At 41.0% G+C, this 19,442-nt stretch overlaps 1 protein-coding gene across 1 annotated transcript; it reads left to right on the forward strand.

Annotated features, from left to right (window-relative positions):
* The first annotated feature begins 1,653 nt into the window (after positions 1-1,653).
* Positions 1,654-11,607, forward strand: LOC141084883 (phospholipase A2 inhibitor and Ly6/PLAUR domain-containing protein-like). The gene is made up of 5 exons (XM_073569838.1): positions 1,654-1,760; positions 2,505-2,618; positions 2,703-2,849; positions 10,058-10,207; positions 11,095-11,607. The coding sequence occupies exons 1-5, from the start codon at positions 1,709-1,711 to the stop codon at positions 11,259-11,261; spliced, it is 630 nt and encodes a 209-aa protein (XP_073425939.1). The 5' UTR covers positions 1,654-1,708; the 3' UTR covers positions 11,262-11,607.
* Positions 11,608-19,442: the final 7,835 nt, after the last annotated feature.

A 19,442-nucleotide genomic window follows, 5' to 3' on the forward strand; every position in this document is an offset into this window, starting at 1 on the left:
AAGTTGAGACGATTTGGTCACCTGGTCACATACCCCGCTGTGCTGAGTCAACTTCCTAAGCTTGCCACTACCTCTTCTCAGTGGGTGCCCGCCAAAAGTGGAGTGTTGCTGGTTGGTGTAGTTGGCCCTGAATGCCCAGTAGTCATGGAGGTTCTAATCCCTGATGAGTCAGCAAAAGAGTGAGAATTTGTCACTTGTACTATCTTGTGTCCTTGCTGGGCTTGTAATATATTCTGTTCATTATTGGTGATGCAATAAAGTCCTACCGGAGTGTGGTATCCTCACCCTGTATTGTCTGAGCAGTGTTCTGCAAGTGGGGAAGGAGGGTGGGCATCATGTGGAATGAATCCCGGCCTGTGCAGTCTTTCTAAAGACAGCCAGACCAGCGGACACCCTCTGACCCTCTCTACAAGTAATTTAATTATTTTGAAACATCTAACGATTTAGCACCATAAATAAATTATATTTTAATTTTTATGAGTGTAATTTTTAAATTATGTTGATTTTTTCTGGGGTGATGGGAAAGATTTATATTTTATATCATGTAAAGTTACATCAGAACTGGATTGTTGCCTTAAAAATACATTTGATAATATTCTTATTTATCTATTTATTTATTTAGTATGCTTTGCTCATATAGGACCATTGTATTCCACAACACTTTGTAGAAATCATCATCTTGAAAACTATAAAAAATGTAGTTGTGTAAACCATGCTAACACAAAAACTAAATGTAAAAGAGTAATGCTAAAATAAAGAATCTTGTTGGTAACATTTTGTTAATTTCAAATTTGATGGATATCATTTTCACTTTTAGAAACAGACGCTTTCAAATGTAAAAAAAACCCCTGCACTCTGCCGCCCATTTTTTCTGCAAATTTTTCTTTACTTTTTTGTAAATAAATGCAATGCATATGGACTTTAAATAATAAAAAAATGAAATAACAATGGAGCAATCTCACAGTCACTACAATAGATAAACCCATTCTAAGTTATGTATCAGAAAAACAGCTCCAACCCCTTTATAAGTATCCTACTAATGATATGATGATGCCTGATGAAGATGCTGGTATTAAAACATGTTGTATGACCTCTTTACCTCCCATTTCATGACTTTTTGTTGCTTTTTACCTTTTACTAACTTTTTAACAATAAAATACTTATTCTACATCCTCTTGGTGCCACTTTTCATTCTATCTAGCCTGCCTCAAACAGTAGCCGCCAAGGCTCAGTATTTTCTCCCAGAATTTAGTTTATGATTTAATCACACCAGGATTTTGAATAATAAAAATATATATATATATTGTTCGACATAGGAAATTTACTCCTGAAAGAGAAGCAAACTATAAGAAGCTTGTGCACACAAACAAAATTTCCATGAGATATTTAAGCTAATATAAATTGCACAAAAACAAACAAGACACGGCATTCACTTTTTTTGGCGAGATCAAATTAACAGATATTCTAGAGTTCTCATTATGAAAGCCATCACGTCATTGTTTAGTTCCAGAACGTTAACTTTTGCTGAAAGGAGAATTTTCAGCCAGGAATATTTGGAAATTATGGTGTGCTGTGATGCCACAGGAGATATTCTATCCATCCCATAAGGCAGTAGTTTCTTTACCTTTCCATAGAGTATTTATATGGCTCCTGTGTACAGACAACAGGACGAGCAGAAGAGAATTTGAGGAGCCACCAGTCATCCACGATGAAGAACGTGGTCATTTTACTTTGCATTATCTCCGCTCTTGTTGGCTCAGGTGAGACGAGAAAAAGTCAGTTGACAGCATATACACACAGTGCACCGATAAGTGTCGGCAACTTTACTGCATTGTTTCTCCTTCATTTTCAATAAGCATTTGCCAATGTGAAATGGAAATTCTGAACCATTCTGGCTAATGTGGTAACATCAAGCCATAATCAGATTTTGAAAAAATTGATGCCAATATTAGACTATTAATAAATGGGCCCCAAATAATACAGGATTCACATCTTCTTTGCCTAGTGAGGTGTTCATATAGATTCATTGTGGTTTTAAAGTGGTAGCAGGTTCTTACATGAGGCACTACCATATTATAACTCAAAAGCTAAATAGACTTGTTTGAAACCTTTACTTATTTAAGTGTCCAATTTCAGTTTTATTTCTTGAGAAATTATCTTTTTACCGCATTGTGTGCAATGTAAAAAGAGGACACACTTGTCCTACTTTATGGAGTCAAACTATGCCTTATTAGGAATACTTCTAAAAAAAAAAGATCAATATTAATAAAGTACAAGTAGTGGTTGAAGATCATCCACATTTTCTTAACTGTAAAGTCCTGTATGAGACAAGAATTTAAGGAATCAAGTTACCATTGTTAGCAATGACAAATGTCTGGGTCTTGTAGGCTACAATTACGAAAAACATGATTCTAATTACAATTTAAATATTTCCCCTTTCACTTAAATTCCCATTTTTGATTATTTCTATTTAACTTTAATGGATTGTCACCTCTTGTTTCCAGTGTTTTCCCATAGATGTATGTCAGGTGTGGCCTATAACTCCACAACATGTAATGTGTCTGAGATTGAATGTCTCGCAGCTGGATGTATGACCGTCTGCCAATACTTTTACGTTGGTGAGTAAAACTCAATACTTCCTTTTAACAAAAGTATCACCACCTCAATTCAGGTTTCATGATGTCTGTTTACTTCTCTTATAGATGGAAAAATTTTTAAGTCAATATATAAAGGCTGTGCCAATGAATCTATTTGTGGACTCCAGGGTTCAGGATTCCATGAACGTGTTATATTTCGATTTAACGCTAATTGCTGCACTGGAAACTTGTGCAACACTGATGGATATGATCGTAAGTGGCAAATTGTCATTTATCGTAGAGGAATATTTGACTAATCCGCAAATGCTAACTCACAGGACAATATAGAGACCATATTTATTTGACCACTGGTCTTGTGACCCAAGACAACAGATTACTAGGCAGACACAAGGCTGGTTGGTTCAGCAGATCTGTAGCTTTGCTGAGACTTGTAAAAATAACACAAAAAGGAGAATTACTCCCACCTTAACTGTGACTTAATCCTGTTTTAACTAAAAAGTTTAGCAGCAGCCTTCCAAAAAACTTTGTTTCAATCATGGTCCACTTACCAGGTCTGGAAATATTATTGTTTGGTGACTGAAATGCTGCTCAGACATAGTTATTAAGAAAAAACATAAAAATTGAGCTTGGTTTGAGTTGGTAAACATGCAGCATATAAATGCATGTTCACGTGGCCAAAAAGCATACAAAACCTACACTGTCTAGTATTAGTAACCTTATCATGTGTTAAAGTTGACATCTGTGTGAATAAGGGCAGTCAAGGACCAGGTCCCAACCACCGGACACCAGTCAGGGGAAGCCTTTAAATTCAATTTCCAGCTCAGGAGAGGGAGGTCACACCCCAGCTTATTACTAAGAACTCTGTATGGTTTAAATCCACTTTTGCTTTTTACTTATTTAATTATAGCAGGGTTTTTTTCATTTTTTCCTTTGTAGGTTTTGTCAGACATAGTTATTGTTGCAGGTCAGAGCTCTCAAGTTTATTACCTTCATGGCCTTTGATGTACTTGTGTGTCATGTTCTTGTTTTTGATGTGGGCTAGCACACCAGGCCCCCATCTTTCCTCATACATGATAGCTGATATAATCAGCCATCATGTGCCTCTACCAGCTGAAGGTGGATCATTAATTCCCACTGTCAGTCTCAGATAGCAACATTTAACACACGCCGGCAGGGGGATCATCATTCTTCTCACCAATTGGTTTGATAGTAACGTTATCAAGGGCGTCAATGGGCTATCATGACAGCCGTAGATTTGTTGATGATCACCCCCCCTTTTGCCTATTAAAAATAAAACTATTACAAAAAGTAAGAATTACACATACTTGTTATCAAAACACAGAGAAACACAGTACAACAAACGTGAAAAATACTCTGCTGTAAAAAATATCTAACAATAAACAGCAAGTGCTGGTAAAAAGATGATAACAAAACAGGGTATTTAGTTGATACGTTTTTTTTCAAAAAAATGTATACTAAGCCGCTCTACCAGACGCCAAGGTATACCCTTCAGAGCAGTCCTAATCAATGTATTTAAAACCTGACCATGTGAACAGTACCTATATGAGCAGGATTCAGAAAGGTAATGCCTGATGTGGACACGCTGTGTGAGACGGCTTTATATGTGAATGGCCCACATGAGAGGGGTGGGAACCTCCCAAAAACTTGCAAAAGCAAGAGACCATGGCCCATGCGTTTGTATACATACTTGTTATCGATGCATTCAGAAAAGTCCAATCTATCAAAATATAAAATAAATTAATCCGATCGGTAAATGGCTTAATGAGAAAAAAAAATCAAGACGCCAGAATTATGATTTTTTTGGCCACGGCAACACTGCAATAAAATTAAATAAAAGGCGACTAAAACATTATATCTATCCAAAAATGGTATCAGTAAAAATGTCAGCTCAAAAAAAAAATTTCTTAATTTTTTTACCACTTAAATGAAAAAACAAACAACATATTTAACATCTGCTTAATTATAGAATTATATTGCCCAGTCAGTTTTACCATACCATGAAAATGGTAAATAAAAACCGAAAACACAAGTTTGGAATAGCACTTTTTTTTTGCAGTTTCAAGCCACTTGGAATTTTTTTTCTGCTTTCCAGTACAACACATGATAATTGATAAAACGATTCATGTCATTAAAAAGTACAACTCATCCTGTAAAAAACATGCCTTTATGCGGTTATTTGGATGGAAAAATAAAAATGTTATTTCTCTTAGGAGAAGGGGGAAGAGAAATTTTAAATGAAAAAACAGAAAATCACTGTAACTTGGGTACTGCAGCAGAGAGTGGTTTCCTCTATTTCAGGGGTCAGAGATTACAGAGTTTGGCGACACGCACACCTGCACTGGTAGTATCTACTTTGCCATCCAGTTAGTTGTGTAGATTTCCCTTCTTCAGTTGTTCCAAGGGTTAACCCCTTTCTTCATGTGACGTACTATCCCGTCCATGTGCCCTGGGACTTAATTCGCAGGGACGGGATAGTACGTCACAGCGATCAGCGGCGCCCAAGTGCTGAGCGCCGCTGATTGCGTCCGGGTGTCAGCTGATTATCACAGCTGACACCCGGCACAATATGTCAGCGGCGGTCACGGACCGCCCCCGACACGTTAACCCCTTGCACACCGCGATCAAACATGATCGCGGTGTACCGGGGGTTAAAGGGAAGCATCGGCAGGGAGGGGGCTCCCTCTGTGTTTCCCTGAGCCCCCCCACAGCAGCGCAATGTGCAGCGCTGCTGCGGGGGGCTCTTTCCCTGCAGGTCCCCGGATCCAAGATGGCGACGGGGACCTTCAGGGGCCTGCAGGGAGCTGGCTTCCTCAGTGCCTGCAAAGTGCAGGCAAGGAGGAAACCTGCACACTGCCTGTGACAGATTGCTGATCTGTCACAGTGATCTGTGATATGACAGATCAGCGATCTGTCACAGGACAGTGAAGTCCCACCTGGGACAATGTAATAAAGTTAAAAAAAGAAAAAAGTGTAAAAATAATTTTAAAAAAATCGCTAAATAAATAAAAAAAAAAAAATATTCACTAATAAATTCATTTTTTGGAAATAAAAAACCCCAAAAACAATAATAGTACACATATTTGGTATCGCCGCGTCCGTAACGACCCGCCCTATAAAACTGTCCCATTAGTTAACCTCTTTAGCGAACCCCTTAAAAAATAAAAATTAAAAACGAAGCAAAAAATAATGATTTATTATCATACCACCAAACAAAAAGTACAATAACGCGCGATCAAAAAGACGCATATAAATATGCATGGTACCACTGAAAACGTCATCTTGTCCCACAAAAAACGAGCCGCAATACAGTGTCATCAGTGAAAAAATAAAAAAGTTATAGCTCGCAGAATAAAGCGATGCAAAAATAATTATTTTTTATATAAAATTGTTTTCATTGCATAAAAGCGCCAAAACATAAAAAATGACCTAAATGAGGTATCGCTGTAACCGTACTGACCCGAAGAATAAAACCGCTTTATTAATTTTACCGCAGGTGGAACGGTGTAAACGCACCCCCCAAAAGAAATTCATAAAATGCTGGTTTTTGTTCATTCTGCGTCCCAAAAATCAGAATAAAAAGCGATCAAAAGATGTCACATGCCCGAACATGATACCAATAAAAGCGTCAACTCGTCCCGCAAAAAATAAGACCTCAAATGACTCAGTGGGTCAAAATATGGAAAAATTATAGCTCTCAATATGTGGTGATGCATAAACTATTTTTACAATAAAAAGCGTCTTTTAGCGTGCGACAGCTGCCAAATATAAAAACCGCCATAAATAGTAAATCAAACCCCCGTTATCACCCCCTTGTATTTATTTCCATTTTCCCATTAGGGTTAGGGTTAGCGTTAGGGCTAGGGCTGTGTTGGGGTTAGGGTTGGAGTTAGGATTGGGGGGTTTCCACTGTTTGGGCACATCAGGGACTCTCCAAATGCAACATGGCGTCTGATCTCAATTACAGCCAATTCTGCGTTGAAAAAGTCAAATGATGCTCCTTCCCTTCCAAGCTCTGCCATGCGCCCAAACAGTGTTTTACCCCCACATATAGGGTATCAGCGTACTCAGGACAAATTGAAAAACAACTTTTGGGGTCCAATTTTTCCTGTTACCCTTAGGAAAATAAAAAATTGGGGGCAAAAATATCATTTTTGTGGAAAAAAAATGATTTTTTTATTTTCACGCCCGGGCGTTATAAACTTCTGTGAAGCACTTGGGGGTTCAAAGTGCTCACCACACATCTAGATAAGTTCCGTGGGGGGGTCTAGTTTCCAAAATGGGGTCACTTGTGGGAAGTTTCAATAGTTTAGGTACATCAGAGGCTCTCCAAATGCACATGACACCAGCAGAACATTCCATCAAAGTCTGCATTCCAAAACGTTACTACTTCCCTTCCGAGCCCCGACGTGTGCCCATACAGTAGTTTTCTCCCACATGTCAGGTATCAATGTACTCAGGACAAATTGGACAACAACTTTTGGGGTCCAATTTCTCCTATTACCCTTGGGAAAATAAAAAAATTGGGGACTAAATGATCATGTTTGTGGAAAAAATACAATTTATTTATTTTCATGCCCGGGCATTATAAACTTCTGTGAAGCCATTGGGGGTTCAAAGTGCTCATCACACATCTAGATAAGTTCCTTAGGGGGTCTAGTTTCCAAAATGGTGTCACTTATAGGGGGTTTCCACTGTTTAGGTACATTCGGGGCTCTCCAAAGGCAACATGACACCCGCAGAGCATTCGATCAAAGTCTGCATTCCAAAACGTTACTACTTCCCTTCCAAGCCCCGTCGTGTGCTCATACAGTAGTTTTCTCCCACATTTGGGGTATCAGCGTACTCAGGACAAATTGGACAACAACTTTTGGGGTCCAATATCTCCTGGTGCCCTTGGAAAAATTAAAAAAAATGGGGACTAAAGATCATGTTTGTTGAAAAAATAAGATTTTTTTATTTTCACGCCCAGTCGTTATAAACTTCTGTGAAGCACTGGGGGGTTCAAAGTGCTCACCACACATCTAGATAAGTTCCTTAGGGGGTCTAGTTTCCAAAATGGGGCCACTTGTGGGGGGTTTCCACTGTTTAGGTACATCAGGGGCTCTCCAAAAGCAACATGACACCCGCAGACCATTCCATCAAAGTCTGCATTCCAAAACGTCACTACTTCCCTTCCGAGCCCCGACGTGTGCCCATACAGTAGTTTTCTCCCACATATGGGGTATCAGCGTACTCAGGACAAATTGGACAACAACCTTTGGGGTCTAATTTCTCCTGGTACCCTTGAGAAAATAAAAAAATTGGTGACTAAAAGATCTTCTTTGTGGAAAAAATACGATTTTTTTATTTTCACGCTTGGGCGTTATACACTTCTGTGAAGCACTGGGGGGTTCAAAGTTCTCACCACACATCTAGATAAGTTCCTTGGGGGGTCTAGTTTCCAAAATGGTGTCATTTGTGGGGGTTTTTCACTGTTTTGGTACATCAGGGGCTTTCCAAACGCGACATGGTGTCCGATCTCAATTCCTGCCAAAAAAGTCAAATGGCGCTGCTTCCCTTCTGAGCTCTGCCATGCGCCCAAATAGTCATTTACACCCACATATGGGGTATCAGCGTACTCAGGACAAATTGCACAATAACTTTTAGGGTCCTGTTACCCTTGGGAAAATAAAAATTGGGCTTGAAAAGATCACTTTTGTGGAAAAAATATGGTTTTTTAATTGTACCGCTGTACATTATAAACTTCTGTGAAGCCCTTGTTGGTTCAAAGTTCTCACCACATATCTAGATAAGTTCCTTGGGGGGTCCAGTCTCCAAAATGGGGTTGTGGGGGGTTTCCACTGTTTGGGTACATCAGGGGCTCTCCAAACGTGACATGGCGTCCGATCAGAATTCTTGCCAATTTTGCATTGAAAATGTCAAACGGCGCTCCTTCCCTTCTGAGCACTGCCATGCGCCGAAAAACTCGTTCCCCCCACATATCAGGTATCAGCGTACTCAGGACAAACTGCACAATAACTTTTGCAGTCCAATCTCCTGTTACCCTTGGTAAAAAAAAAAATTGAACCTGCAGTATATTTTTTGTGAAAAAAAATTAAATGTTCATTTTTTTTTAAATATTCAAAACATTCCTGTGAAGCATCTGAAGGGTTAATAAACTTCTTGAATGTGGTTTTGAGCACCTTAAGGTGTGCAGTTTTTAGAATGGTGTGACTTTTGGGTATTTTCTATTATATAGACCCCTCAAAGTGGCTTAAAATGTGATGTGGTCCGTAAAAATAAAATGGTGTTGCAAAAATGAGAAATCGCTGGTCAACTTTTAACCCTTATAACTTCCTAAGAAAAAGAAATTTGGGTTCCAAAATTGTGCTGATGTAAAGTAAACATGTGGAAAATGTTACTTATTAAGTTTTTTGTGTGCCATATCTCTGTGATTTAAGGGCATAAAAATTCAAAGTTGGAAAATTGTGAAATTTTCAAAATTTTTGCCAAAATTTTTTTTCACAAATAAACGCAAGTTATATGAATGAAATTTTACCACTAGCATGAAGTACAATATGTCACAAGAAAACAATGTCAGAATCACCATAAAGGGACAGTGGTCAGAATTGTAAAAATTGGCCCGGTCATGAACGTGCAAACCACCCTTGGGAGTTAAGGGGTTAGACAGTTCTGTTTGTTTCCTAAAGCTAAACGTCTTGAATTATGTCAGCTGTTCTGATTTCACCACTCCCCTCTGGTATAAGTACTCACCTCTTAGATTAGGTAGTTGCCAGTAATAACTTGCTATATCTTAGAATTGGTTTGGAGCTGTGGAAAGTTATGTTGTTTAGGAGTTGTCTCCGGAGATTGCTGTTTGGAAGTTGTCTAGTGTCTTCCTAATCCTTATCTCCCTTTCGGTTTGCCTCACTCTCCGTTTATACCTTTATGTAGCCTGGGTCCATGTTGAGTGATTACTGTTTCTTTTACCATTGTCTTTTTCCCTTTTGTGTTTTTGTCTAAGTGCAGGACTAGTACCTGGTGGCCCACACACTAGCCAGGGTCATGCCTAGGGAAAGACAGGGATAGAAATGTGTGCGCCACATGGGGTGAAAAAAAAAACAGTTTAGAGTCATCAGGGAGCTTAGGGCAATTTTAGGGTTTGCCCTTCCTATCTTTCCCTAGTGGCAGTGCTTCCTTGCACATCTGTATCACTGTGTGCCGTCTGGCTCCTCCATGGAGCGTCACATTTGCCTGGTCATGTATGGGTTAAGAAAGATGTGAAAAGATTTGTGTTGCTTGTGTTTTTGGTTCATACTTTGCTTTTTCATGTTATAGGATTGGAACCAAAACAATACACAAAGTAGCTACATAACGGAAGGATGTAAACTTATTTTCTTGACCTTAGGTCATAACTAAACAATACTATTTAATTCAAACAATTGTATTTATTTCTCCAGTTCCTAAAGATGATCCAACACCGAATGGTAAACTATGTCCATCCGCCTTTTGTCCAGACACTGTGGAAGAATGTAAGGGTCACCACATGGTGGAGTGCACTGGAGCTATGGACAGATGTTTTGAGTATAGGGCGGAAGCAATAGTTTTTGGTGAGCAAAATATTTCTTAAAGGATGTGGATGTTTTATTACCCAATGCAAATGTGGTAGGGGCTGGGATTTGGGGGGTGGACCACTGCTTACCACGTCCGGATGACACAGACACCAGGCGATGCAAGGACGAGGCGGAGGCAGAGTTCAGTTGTAACAGTTCTGGATTTATTCGTCATCTCCCTGACGACCGCAACCACGCACCACAGTCTCTCTACAGTTCTCCATTTCCAGGCCCGGGTACCTGCACCTTTCCAGTCGAAGTAGCGTCCCTCGCAGATCTTTCGCTGGGGCTGTCCTAGACCAATATACCGCCAACTCTTCACCTGCCCGAGGTCGCCGTCCAATCTGTACCCCCGGGGCCTCATCTGTCCTGCGGTCCGTCGGGTCAGGGCCACCCGCCTGTCTCTTTGCTGTCAGTCCCCGGGTCGAGCTCTTCTCTGTTAACCATCTTCTACCGAGCTCCTCCCGGGACTAGCCTGCCTGGAACCCTACCCTGTCCTATTTATCCCCTCTCTCACCGGGAATTCCCCTCCTGGGTTCCTATCTCCCCGCCACCCATGACTAAGCGTTTCTCAAGCCATAAGCTGATGTTAAGTCCTAAGCTACTCCCCCCTGCCATCTTGTGGTAATTTCTAGGTACTGCACTCTCCTATCCACCTTTCCCAGCTGTCACCCTTCTATCCTGTCAATCTCCGTCTCTAGTGGACAAACTGTCCCCTCCTACTACCAGTCACGTCTGTCCGTCAAGTCACCTTCCCCACACAGATACAATAAAAAATAAAGCATATAATAGTGCATTAAAGTAATGTTTCTGTATGAACAAATTAGAATATAGCTAGGACATCATTTGTTTCCTAATGATTTCTGTTGTTTTTGTGTCTGCAGGTGGAATAAGTAAGAAATATTCAGTTAAAGGTTGCATTAACGAAGCTGCCTGCAAAGTAAACTTTGACGGCTGTATAGCGATTACAGAAATAAAAAGAAATCTCCTGACCTGTGATGTTCCTCCAATAAAACTGAGTGATCTAATGAATAAACCTTCAATCTATTGATTTTCTTTTGATTTTTTGAATCACAAATGTTATAGAAGGACACAATGTATAACATGTTCCAGATTATTTCTTGGCTTTGCATATGGGAGCTGGGAGTCCTTATTAAAGACTTAGATGTAAACATACAATTATTTTTGTGAATGTGAAACATCCTCACATCTGCTATGATGGTAGTTGTAGTATCCCAGGAGCTATAAATTGTAGAACATTGGTCTAGCTAAAACCTGTAAACCCATAAACTGCTCAGAATACTGAAAAAAAAATCAATATATTTCTGATGATTTCTTAAGATTTATTTTAATATATGATGCTGAGCTGAATGCTTAAATAAATGCTCACTAAGCAATGTGCTGTCTCTGTGTCATTTTATGGAAGGTGAAAATATGTAAGATTTAACTCATGTAATGCAAATTATTGACTTTATTGGGAATATCACGGTACCTGTGCTACGATTAGTTTTTATTCAACCAACATGTGTGCAACCAACTAGTGCCTTTTTCAAAATAAAAGAAAACACATTTGTTTTTTACATTGAAAAAGGAGCAAGTCCAGCACCAAAATGCATTGATTGAATAATACAAATCTTATTTTATACCATTGAGGACTCTTCATTCTCGTAAGTGCAACCCAGGTACTGTGATATTTCCATTGAAACGTATTACCATTTGAAAGAATTTCTGCTCTAGCCATGGGGTTGCGGCTGCAGATTCTAAGGTTCCTAAAAGTGTTATGTTTCAGCACAACCCCACAAGTGATCTATTTCTGTTGCGGTATTGCCCTATTGTGCACTTCTGTCCCAACCAGACCTTAGCACAATGTAAATTGTGGCACTTATATTGGAAGGAGAGGGCAGAGGTGATGGATAGAAGTTGATTCTGAAGTCATCTAGCGGTATACATAGCCAACTGCTGTTGTTAATGTTGCTGCAATCTGGGATGGTTAAAAAACAAATCTGAACTGAGACAAGTAAGTTAATGTGTATGCACAATGTAAGTGCATTTTAACACATGACCATTAACCAGAGAAAACAGAAAGCAAAAAACACAAATATCCTGGACTAAAAGTAAAAAATATACTGCAAATAATGCATTAAGGTAATAATAATAACAAGGGTATTTAGTAAACATAATTTTGATCAAAATAATGTACAAGCCATCCCGCCACGTCACGGCAACCCTTGTGGGACAGTCCCTACTCTAGTATTTAAAACCTTTTCACTTGCCAAGTGGCGTGAATGTGAATAAGGGTCGAGCGGCTGAACCACTTGTAACAGCTTAGGCCAGACTGATCAAAATTATGCTTACTAAATACCCTTATTATTATTATTACCTTTATGCATTATTTGCAGTATATTTTTTACTTTTAGTTCAGGATATTTGTGTTTTTTGCAATCTGGGATGGTGTTAGATGGTAGGCAGACTGGGCAATTGCTCATGACAGCTATCTCCAAAAGGGCCCTTATAGGAATGGTCCATTTAACCTTTTGGTACCACAGCCACACAGACTAAAAGTTACCCTTAATAATTGTGCATCCAATCAGTAGTGATTTTTCACTGATGAAGATAAAGACATTTGCAGAACTTCTATGCAGATATCCATTACAATGTTAGACACGGATACTACGGGGATTGAACACTGATGCCATCCATGTACTGTCGCTGATCTTGAGATATCCATAGACTTGTTTGGGTAAGTTTGATCTGTGGTTGCAATCAAAAATATACACGTCTCTGAGATTTTTTTTGAGGACACATGGCACTCCAAAATAACACAGACAAGTGAACATCTCCTCATACTTTAATGGGTCCATTTGATATCAATAAGAATTACTGGTAAAACATCGATGTGGTTCAAGAACTTATGAATGATCCTTCAGAGAGAGAATCACGGAAAAGAGCAAATGAGGAATGTAGCATGAGCAGCAGTGTATGTGAGTAATAGGGGGAAAATGGCACAACATGTAACAGGGGGTGCCAGGGGAAATGTTGGGTAGGGACAACAACGGAAGAAGGCTGTGAGAAGATAAGTGAAAGTCGAGCAGGCTGTGAGAAAGAGGTGGTGTCGAGAATAAGATTTATGATGTAAATAGCAGTCTATGTAACTTAGAGAGGTCCAGGAGGATTAGTCTGTGGGGTCCACAGTAGCAGGTTGGGTGAGAAGTGAAGGTATAGGGGTGATCTTTAACTCCTTCAGTCCCAGGCGATTTTCGGTTTTCGTTTTTTCCTCCCCTTCTTCCAAAAGCCATAACTTATTTATTATTCCATCAATATAGCTTATAGCTATAGGGCTTGTTTTTTGTGGGAAAAGTCTAACTTTTGAAAGACAACATTGCATTTACAATGTAGCGTACTGGATAAAAGTGAAAAAAATCTAAGTGCGTTGAAATTGAAAAAAAGTGCAATCCCACAATGTTTTTTTTATTTAACAAGTTTACTAAATGCTAAAACTGGCCCTCCAATATTAGCGGCATTCACATGGGATGCATTTAGAGAGTGCTGGCCAGCCCGCCTAATCGAATAGTAGGGGCGTGACTAATAGGCTGAGAACCAGACACTAAGCATTACTTGCATGTGAACAATGCGCTGTACAGACCTCTATTGTGCAAATGCATACTAAGCAGTCACCCCCTCCTTGAATGAGTAGGTGGTGAGTGGCTGTCTATTTAGTATTTTGCAACATCTTCACTATATGGGCTGGCTGCATCCTCTAGTGCATTTGTTCAAAGACCTGGGCAAGTAAGCGGTGCTGCTCTTTTTTCGGCTGTATTTTTTAATTTTTGGAGGATTTTTAGTCCTCTTTTGTGGCTTTGCTATTAGTTTAGTGATAGGACCCGCAAGCGTGGGGACCCTTGATGTTGGGTTGCGAGCTTGCATATCTTGGCCAAAATATCGACCAATACCTCACATATTTATATGTATTTTGTGCAGTTTATTTTTCAGTGTGCAGCCAAGTCCAGCACTTTGGGTCTTGTATACAGGGATGTTCACATGGGATGCATTTAGAGAGTGCTGGCCAACCCACCTAACCGAATAGCAGGGGCGTGACTAATGGGCTGAGAACCAGACACTATGCATTACCTGCATGAGAACAGCACACTGTACAGGCTTCAATTGTGCAAATGTATACTAAGCAGTTGTTAGGCGTTGGGATTCTCCCTCTGCACAGGATAGATCCCAAGCCTTGTCTGCCTTTACGGTCTCCAATTCAGCTTCGTCCGCTGCAGGTGCTGCTGAGCATAGACGTCAGTCCCAGCATCTTGCTCAGGCTCGTGCTGTTCGATTGGTTACTGCTGGCTCTCCAGCCAAGTCTATGGTAACCAGCGATAGGCAGCGGCGACCGGACGTTCTGGAGTCTAAGTCCAGAAATCACCTTTCTGAGCATATCCGTGATGTGGCATCTTCCCTATTGGTGGTCGGACGTCAGCTGCTCTGGTGATGTGGCAGAGTCAAAGGGAAAGGGATTCTTCTGACTCTAGGGTGGCGGACTGGGCAGTGGAGGTTCATGACATCAGGGATCGCACACTGGAAGCAATTCGAGCCTCTAAGGAGAGAATAAGGGCCTCTGCTGACACGCGTCATCACCCCGCTGCAATCTTTGCCCCTGGTGATTTGGTGTGGTTATCTGCTCGTAACATCAGGCAGCGTGTAGAATCCACTAAATTTGCTCCCCGCTACCTAGGCCCTTTCAAGGTCCTTGAACAGGTGAATCCTGTAGTCTATCGCCTCAGTCTTCCACCACATATGAACATCACCGACACCTTCTGTGTGTCTCTGTTAGAACTCATATGTATGACCCGGTCTTCTGGGACTCATGCTGGGAGCTAGCATACATCCTCGGATGATTTTGAGGTCAATGCCATTGTCGGGTCCAAGGTGGTGCATGGCCAAAATTTTTTTTGGGTGGACTGGAAGGGTCATGGGCCTGAGAATAGGTCCTGGGAGCCTATAGAGCACATTTGTGCCCCCAGCTTATTGCTTTCGAGCTGGGCAAATTTCATCGGGGACACTAGCAGGGGGGTAATGTTAGGTGCCGGGATTCTCCCGCTGCACGGGAGAGATCCCAAGCCTTGTCTGCCTCTGCAGTCTCCCTTTCAGCTTCATCTGCTGCTGAGCATAGACATAGGTCCCAGCATCTTGCTCAGGCTCATGCTGCTTCATTGGTTACTGCTGGCTCTACAGCCAAGTCTATGCTAACCAGCGATAGGCAGCGGCGACTGGATGCTCTGGAGTCTAAGTCCAGAAATCACCTTTCTGAGCATGTCTGTGATGTGGCGTCTTCCTATTGGTGGTCGGACATCAGCTGCTTTGGTAATGCGGCAGCTCCAGATTGGTCCACCGGCAATGTCCTGTTCGAGTGGACATGAGCATAGTGTATAAAAGGCTCTCAGAGGCGCATTCTGGGGTCCTAGTATCATTTGTGTTGGTGTGTGTGAGTGGATGTGCTACCACTCTGACTGGACGTATGGGTGTTGTGAACTTGCTCAGCTTAGTACCAGTTAGAGTTTTTGTTTGCCACTTGGCTTCCAACATCTGTATCCAATTGTGTGTGCGGTTAGCACAGCTGAGTTACAGAGCAAGTCCAACCATCGAGCCTTTTTACTCCCCTGTGAGTTCTACAGGGTTTTGTTTTAGTTAACTAGCGTCAGTATTTTCCCTTTGACTCTGTGTTTGTTTCGGCCATGTGTGCGATTGGCACGGGTCAATTACAGAGCGAGTTCAACCCTTAGGCCGGCGTCACACACAACGTAAAAAAATACGGACCGTATTGTACGGCCGTAATACGCATTAATGGTCCCTAAATAGTGATCTGTATGTCATCCTTTGTCAGGGTGTGGCCGCGTATTTTTCCCATGTAAGCATCCGTATGTAATCCGTATGGCATTCATATGCTGAGAATTTCTCGCAGGCTTGCAAAATGGACATATAATGGAGCCCTATGACAGGTTTTCAAACACAAACGAAAGAATAGACATATACACATAGAATGCATATATATATATATATATATATATATACTAGCTGAAGAGCCAGGTGCTGCCCGAGCATAGTAACTAACTGTGGTTAGATATAGCACATTATAATTATCCTCCATCCCATAGTCCCATGCCCATATACCCATCATACATATCCACGATCCCATAGGCCCGTGCCCATATACCCATCATACATATCCTCCATCCCATAGTCGAGGGCCCATATACCCATCATGGAAACACCTAACGTTTTGGCATCATAATCTTCGAACATGTTATAAACATGCAAACCGTGACATAAGGTAATGTTTTGTAGTTGATTATGTGATATGTGTATGTAAATTAACTGTTTGTTTTACAGAATTGTTAGAACATTGGTGAGAACCTGATACCAATGGCAGACCTCTCAGATTTTCAAAGAGGCAAAATTGTTGGTGCTCGTATGGCAGGCGCTAGTGTAACAGAAAGTGCCCGAATGCTTGGCGTGTCAAGAGGTACTGTCTCCAAAGTAATGACTGCGTTTGAAAGAGAAGGAAATACGTCCGCAGCAAAGCACAGGTCCGGCCGAAAGTCGAAGTTGACTGAGAGAGACCGTCGGACTCTAAAGCGAATTGTGAGAGAGGATCGCAAGACCACGGCTCCGAAAATCACTGCTGAGCTCAATGAACACCTACAGAACATAGTTTCCACGAAAAATGTTCATCGGGAGCTGCACAAATCTGGATTCCACGGAAGAGCTGCAATTAGAAAACCGCTGCTCTCAATGGCAAATGTTTCCAAGCGTTTAGAGTGGTGTAGAAACCTCCAGAATTGGTCCCTCGAGCAGTGGAAACATGTGATATTCTCAGACGAATCATCGTTTACCCTATTTCCGACCTCTGGCTGAGTGTACGTTTGGAGACATCCGAAAGAAGCATTCCATCCAGACTGCCTTCTCCCAACCGTAAAACATGGCGGAGGTTCTGTGATGATCTGGGGTGCTAATTCATGGAGATCCGCCAGGCCAATGATATCCCTTCATGGAAGAATGAACAGCCACAATTATTTAGGGATTTTGGGCGACCAAGTGCATCCTATGGTTCAAGCACTGTTCCCGGAGGGGAACGCCATCTTTCAGGATGATAATGCAAGAAATTCATACAGCTAGAATCGTCACAGCATGGCACGAGGAACATTGTAATGAAGTTGAGCATCTCATCTGGCCCCCACAATCCCCAGACCTCAACATTATTGAGCATTTATGGCCGATTTTAGAGATTCAAGTTAGACATCGCTTTCCGCCGCCATCGTCGCTCAAAAAACTGGAGGGTGTTTTAACTGAATAATGGGCTACAATACCTTTGGAAACAATTCACATCTTGTATGAATCCATACCTCGGAGAATTGAGGCTGTAATCGCCGCAAAAGGTGGACCTACACCATATTAAACTAACTTTTTTTTGATGTTTCCAGGTGTTTCCATTATTTTGTCCAACCCCTGTATATATACAGTATGTATTCTATGTGTATATATCTATTCTTTCATTTCTTTATTAAACCTGTCAGTGTGATTTTACTGTATCGCGCACTGAATTGCCGGCTTTTCTAAAGGACACCGGGTGCGTATTTCTCGCAAGTCACACATCTGGTCCGTGTGTAATGCATTTTTTTTGCGCCCCCATAGACTTGCATTGGCATACTACGGTCATAATACGCTGACAATCGCAGCATGCTGCGATTGTCTTGGCCCTTAAAAAATACACGAGAAAAATACGGCTGATGGGAGCTGCCCCATAGAGAATCATTGGTCCGTGTGCAATGCGTTTTTCTTCTTCGCTCTGTGAAGTTAACAGAGCTGTATGTTGTGCCTCCTGTTCACACTGCGTGGAGTTAATGCAGTTGTGTTTAGGTGTCTGCTTGCTGTGTGTTCCGTCATTACTCTATAGCAGCAGTTTTACATCTCTGCACGGTCGACCCCAGGTTGCGATCGCACTTTATTATTATTTTACATTTTGTGCGATCCACCAAACCTTACCAGCAGTCACCCCTCCATGAATGGGTAGGTGGTGAGTGGCTGTCTATTTAGTATTTTGCACCTGTGTTTTGCGACATTTTTGTTATATGGGCTGGCTGCATCCTGTAGTGCATTTGTTCAAAGACCTGGGCAGGTAAGCGGGGCTGCTCTTTTTTCTGCTGTATTTTTGAATTTTAGTCTGTGGGGGCCACAGTGGCAGGTTGGGTGAGAAGTGAAGGTATAGGGGTGATCTTTAACTCCTTCAATCCCAGGCAATTTTTTTGTTTTAGCTTTTTCCTCCTCTTCTTCCAAGAGCTTTAACTTATTTATTATACCATCAATATAGCCATATGAGGGCTTGTTTTTTGTGGGACAAGTCTAACTTTTGAAAGACAACATTGCATTTACAATATAGTTTATTGCAAAATAGTAAAAAAAAATCTAAGTGCATTGAAATTGCAAAAAAAGTGCAATTCCACAGTTTTTTTTATTTACCAAGTTTACTAAATGCTAAAACTGACCCTCCAATATTACTTTCCAGGTCAGTATGAGTACACAAGTATGGGTTATTTTTTATTTGGGTGGTGAAAAAAATTCCGATATCTGTTAGAAAAGAAAAAACGTTGCTTATGATGCCATTTTCTGAGAATCGTAGCGTCTCCATTTTTAGTGCTCTGGGGATGGGTGATGGCTTATCTTTTGCGCTCTGAACTATCAATTTTATTAATACCAATTTATGGTATATATGAGATTTTGATCACCTATTATTGCATTTTGTTATGGTGGCCTAAAACAATGAGGGCAGCACGGTGGCTCAGTGGTTAGCGCTGCAGCCTTGCAGCGCTGGGGTCCTGGGCTCGAATCCCACCAAGGACAACATCTGCAAGGAGTTTGTATGTTCGCCCCGTGTTTGCGTGGGTTTTCTCCGGGTACTCCGGTTTCCTCCCACATTCCAAAGACATACTGATAGGGAATTTAGATTGTGAGCCCCCATCGGGGACAGTGATGAAAATGTGTGCAAACTGTAAAGCGCTGCGGAATATGTTAGCGCTATATAAAAATAAAGATTATTATTATGTAATGACTGCATTTTGATTTTTTTCTCATTACCCCATTTACCGATCAAATGAATTCAGTTTATATTTTTATAAATTAGGCATTTCTGAACCAGCGATACCAAATATGTGATTTTTTTTAACCCCTTAACCCCCAAGGG

The sequence above is a fragment of the Dendrobates tinctorius genome, unplaced genomic scaffold (assembly GCF_039654945.1).
Source record: "Dendrobates tinctorius isolate UK_male_01 unplaced genomic scaffold, ASM3965494v1 ptg000028l, whole genome shotgun sequence".
NCBI lineage: Eukaryota > Metazoa > Chordata > Amphibia > Anura > Dendrobatidae > Dendrobates > Dendrobates tinctorius.